This window comes from Lipotes vexillifer, unplaced genomic scaffold (genome assembly GCF_000442215.2).
Source record: "Lipotes vexillifer unplaced genomic scaffold, Lipotes_vexillifer_v1.1 scaffold442, whole genome shotgun sequence".
Classification (NCBI taxonomy): Eukaryota; Metazoa; Chordata; class Mammalia; order Artiodactyla; family Lipotidae; genus Lipotes; species Lipotes vexillifer.
The window spans coordinates 1,834,778-1,838,937 of NW_006790311.1; the positions used below are offsets into that span (position 1 = coordinate 1,834,778).

General features: G+C 56.2%; 1 protein-coding gene across 1 annotated transcript in view; it reads right to left on the bottom strand.

Moving 5' to 3' along the window:
• Positions 1–4,160, bottom strand: part of KIRREL3 (kirre like nephrin family adhesion molecule 3) — a 554,709-nt gene that overhangs the window by 83,018 nt on the left and 467,531 nt on the right. Inside the window, exon 4 of the mRNA XM_007463624.1 lies at positions 2,764–2,913. Within this exon, the coding sequence (XP_007463686.1) occupies positions 2,764–2,913 (150 nt within the window). The remainder of the gene's footprint in view (positions 1–2,763; positions 2,914–4,160) is intronic.

Here is a 4,160-nt window from a genome sequence, read left to right on the forward strand (position 1 = left end):
AGGGAAAGCAGCGCCCCCCTTGGGGATATGGCTGGGACATTTTTCCAGGCTGAGATGTCATGGCAAAGCAGATGGGATCTTGCCTGGGAAGCTGGCTGCCCAGGGTAGAAACAGCCCTCTCTCTGCTGGGACAGGAGAAGCCCTGTCTATCCACCACCATGAACAGAAGGCTGGGTCAGCTTCTGCCTGTAGGGCCTCATTCCAGGGCAGTAGGTGGGGCTGTATACCATGGAGAAACTCAGCTAGAGTCCTGCAGGGCCAGGCCAGGGCTGGGACCCACAGGACCACTCAGGGGTAGGGACTTAGGGTAGCCTTGAGGAGTCAGGGGGGAATGTAGCAGAGCCTGGGGAAGCTTGAGGGGTGGTTTTTGTGGAGACCTTACGAAAGGCTGATGGACAAATGCCAGCTCAGTCTCCCTTTCTGGCCTCAGGAATTCTACCCAGGCCATCCTGCTAGGGTCTCCTGGAAACTCTGCCTCCCCGCTCTTCAACTGATCTCCAGACTTGTGAAACACTTCCCACCCCAAACTGCCAGAAGCCAGTGCCAGGTCAGGCCTCTGGAGAGGGGGACGGGGGAGTGAATGCCTTTTAGATGTGACCCAAGACAAAATTAAGTCTGTTCAGATCAGAACCAGAGGCCCTGCTCTCAGAAGCCTGGCTCTTAACCAGCCAGACAAAGGCAATCCTCAGGGCATTTAGGGATGTGGAGACCGGGCAGAGAGCACCCTTTGCTTCTCTGAGCCTCAGACCCTCATTTGAGGCCACAGTCCCCATCCCACAGGCCGGAATCGGAAGATGTGAGGTAACATAAGTGGTTTGGAGTTGGAAAATCTGGGGTCTATTTTGAGGGCTAATTAAGCTGTGTGACCTCCCATGAGAGCCTTTGCCTCCCTGAGCCTCAACTTCCTTGTCTGTAAAACATTTGGGATAATGTGGACTTTGTCACCTAACTGAGACAGTAGAGAGGAAAGGAGGCTGTGACTGGCTGGGTATGACCAGGTTGAAGCTCTGATACCAGGATGTGAACTTGAGAACCAGAGGAGTCTCCACCTGTTTTCCGTCCCGCGTGAAGTCAGGAGTGGGCACTGCTCAGGTTCCTCTCATTTTAGCATCTCTGGGACCCTCCAGAGGGGGTACAAGGGAAGGGGTGGTGCTAAATAACCTCTGGAGATGAAGATCCTACAATTCCACTTAGCAAATCTATCTGGCCCTTTGCAGTCCTCAAAGGTCAGAAAATATATTTGGCCCTAAATCCTCCCCTCTTCTCCCTCAATCCCCACAGCGATTACAGACCGGGTCCCATTTTAGCCACATCCCAGGAGAGATGAAGGTGGCAGCCTCTCCCTCTAACACAGGAGGCCCACTTCCCGGTCAATCCCAACTTGCTGACCCTCCAGAGAAGGTTTATTTTTCTCATTCCTTCCATCGCAGGTGGGGGGAAACTGAGAGGTGGGAGGGGGTTTCTGAGGTTGGCCCCCAGTTCCTCCTTCCCGTCTCAAGAAGCCAAGCTCTGAGCTGGGTAAGTGGTCCTCCAGGGTCAGTCTGCTGCTGTGCTTGAGACAGTCTACCCTGTGTGCTGGCCGTGTAGATCTGAAGATAATCTGACACTCTCGTAAATATTTCATCTCTGAGCAGCCGGCGGCAAGGAGGCAGCACCCCAGCTGCCGACCCTGTTGTCAAACTTCACAACAGCTGCAGGAGGCGGGGGTGGGAGGGACTTCCCTCTTCTGGCTGCCTGTGTGCCATCCCCCATGCGTGTCCTTTGCTCCTCTGAGCCTCAGACCCTCCTCGGGGGGCCACAATCCCCGTCTGGCAGGCCGGCGCCGGAACAGGTGCGGTAACATAAATGGAGGTGCTGAGAGGTCTGCTGGGCAGCGCTATGCAAACGTGAGCTATTATTACTTATGTGCCGGCGTGGTTCCCAGAGGGCCTGCCTCCTGGCTAACATCTGGCTGGAGGAGGCAGTTGACAGGGGCTGAACTCTAAACTGGGACAACGCAGCTGGAGAGGTAGATGAGCCCGTCCCCTGGTCTCAGGCAGGTGTGCCCGAGTCAAGGAGTGGGGACCTCTTCAGGAGGATGTCCCAGGGATGCTGGGCTCCTGGGAAGCCAAGATGGAGAACGACCAAGGGGTAAAGGTGTGATTTAGCATAAGAACCTGAAATGACTTTTCCTGGGGATGACGTAGGCAGCCCGGTCCTGCACTGGAGAGCAGGGATCCCCAGGGAGCAGCAAAGGTGGGAAGGAGCAGGGTCGGGGTGGTCCCTATGGATGCTGAAATCATGGAGAGAACCGAGCTCCAAGCTGAGTCTGACAGGGCAGGGTTTTAGATGGGGCTTTGTCAGCGCCAGGGGAGGGCAATTCAGAAAGAAGGGACTCGAGGATGTGTCCCCTTCTTCTCCGGATCTCCGTCACCGAGCACGGGACCTCACGTGGGTCACGTGTGCGGAACATGCTTCCTGATCCAATAAATAAGCACCCAGGAGCCCTTTTTAACTCCCTAAGTGGCAGTCAAACACGCTGGGGTTGGGCAAAGTCAGAGGTCAGCTGTGCTGGCCTTCTGATGTCCAGGGCAGGAACTTTCATTTTCCCCCTTTGGGTGGGGAGGGACTGACACAGTGGGGCAGCAGTGGTCAGAGCCCTGTGGGACAGTGCCGGGGGGCTTTGTCCAGTGGGGAGGCCCCTCCAGTCTGGCCCCTGGCTTCTGGAGCTGACCCCGGGTGCTTCCCATAGCATCCTCAGCCCAGCGTACGGACGGTTCTTACCTAGGACGGTGAGGCGTGCGGGACGGGACCGGATGGCGGCCTGGATGGCCTGGCACTCGTACACAGCATCGTCTTGCAGCTCTGCCCGCAGGATCTTCAGGTGATGTTCCCCTGACAGGTGGTTCCCTACCACCAGGTACTGTGGGTAACCTGTGGAGACAGCAGGCATATCAGCATATCAGGAGGGCCGGGGAGGGGGTGGAGAGCCGGGCATGACAGATAGGCACAGCGGGGGACGGGGGGGGGACACCTGAGCCGGGGCTGGTCCTAGGGGCTGGCAGAGAAGGAGGTGACTGCACAGGGCCCTGATCTCAGTATAAGGAGCACAAAAGAGAGTTTCCCCAGGGGGCTGGGGCAGCGCGCGCGCGCGCGCGCGCGCGCGCGCGCGTGTGTGTGTGTGTGTGTGTGTGTGTACAAGGGTACTGTAGGTTTTAAGTTTAGGGATGTTGGGGAAGCTATTATTGAGTGGGAAGGAGACAGCAGAGATAGGGGTGCTAAATGTGGACAGACACAGAGGGGCTGTCACCCTGGAAAGCAGCGCGCTCGGCACTGTGGTTTGCAAAGCAGACATGCATCCTAATAAGGAGACACACAGAGAGACAGAGACCCAGGCTGAGATGTACAAACCGAGAAGACAGAGTCAGAAGGAGAGAGAAGACGGAAAAATAACTTGGAAAAGGATCAGGAGTCACTTTGGGGAAAACTTTAGTTTCAGGATGGACAGGAAATAGAAACCGAGGCCCACCCACCAGTTCCCAGGAACCTCTGGTCACTTGGAACTGTAAGTGGCTCTTTTCTGGTCATTCCTACTACGACCCCCTGAACCCCAGGGCCTGATTAAACACTTAGGAGGCACTCGGGATACTTAAAAATTTGGGGCCTCTTACACCATGGGCAATGAATAACAGATAAATAAAAGCTTGAGAATGATAAATCATTAAGCAGCTTTCCTGATGCTCTGCGGGTTGAATATAAATGCCAACATGAGTCGTGGCTGCCGGGACGGGCAGAGCCTCTCTCTCCCGGGTCTTGGACCCTCAACCTCCTTAGTTTCTCCCAGCAGGACCCGTTTTCCATCAGTCCTCTTCCCAGAGCTCTGCTTTCCCCCGATCAGTGCCTTACAGGGTCCTTCCTCCCCTCAGAGGCCCATCCAGCCTCCAGCAGCCCCAAACTGCCCCTCTTTCTGAAGGGCTTTCGCTAGGGCACAGTGGGTTCTCAGAAACGTGCCATAGGAGGAGGGAATTGGGCACATTCGGCCTTTTTTTTTTTTTTTTTCCTTGCGTTATGCGGGCCTCTCACTGTTGTGGCCTCTCCCATTTGCGGAGCACAGGCTCCGGACGCGCAGGCTCAGCGGCCATGGCTCACGGGCCCAGCCGCTCCGCGGCATGTGGGATCTT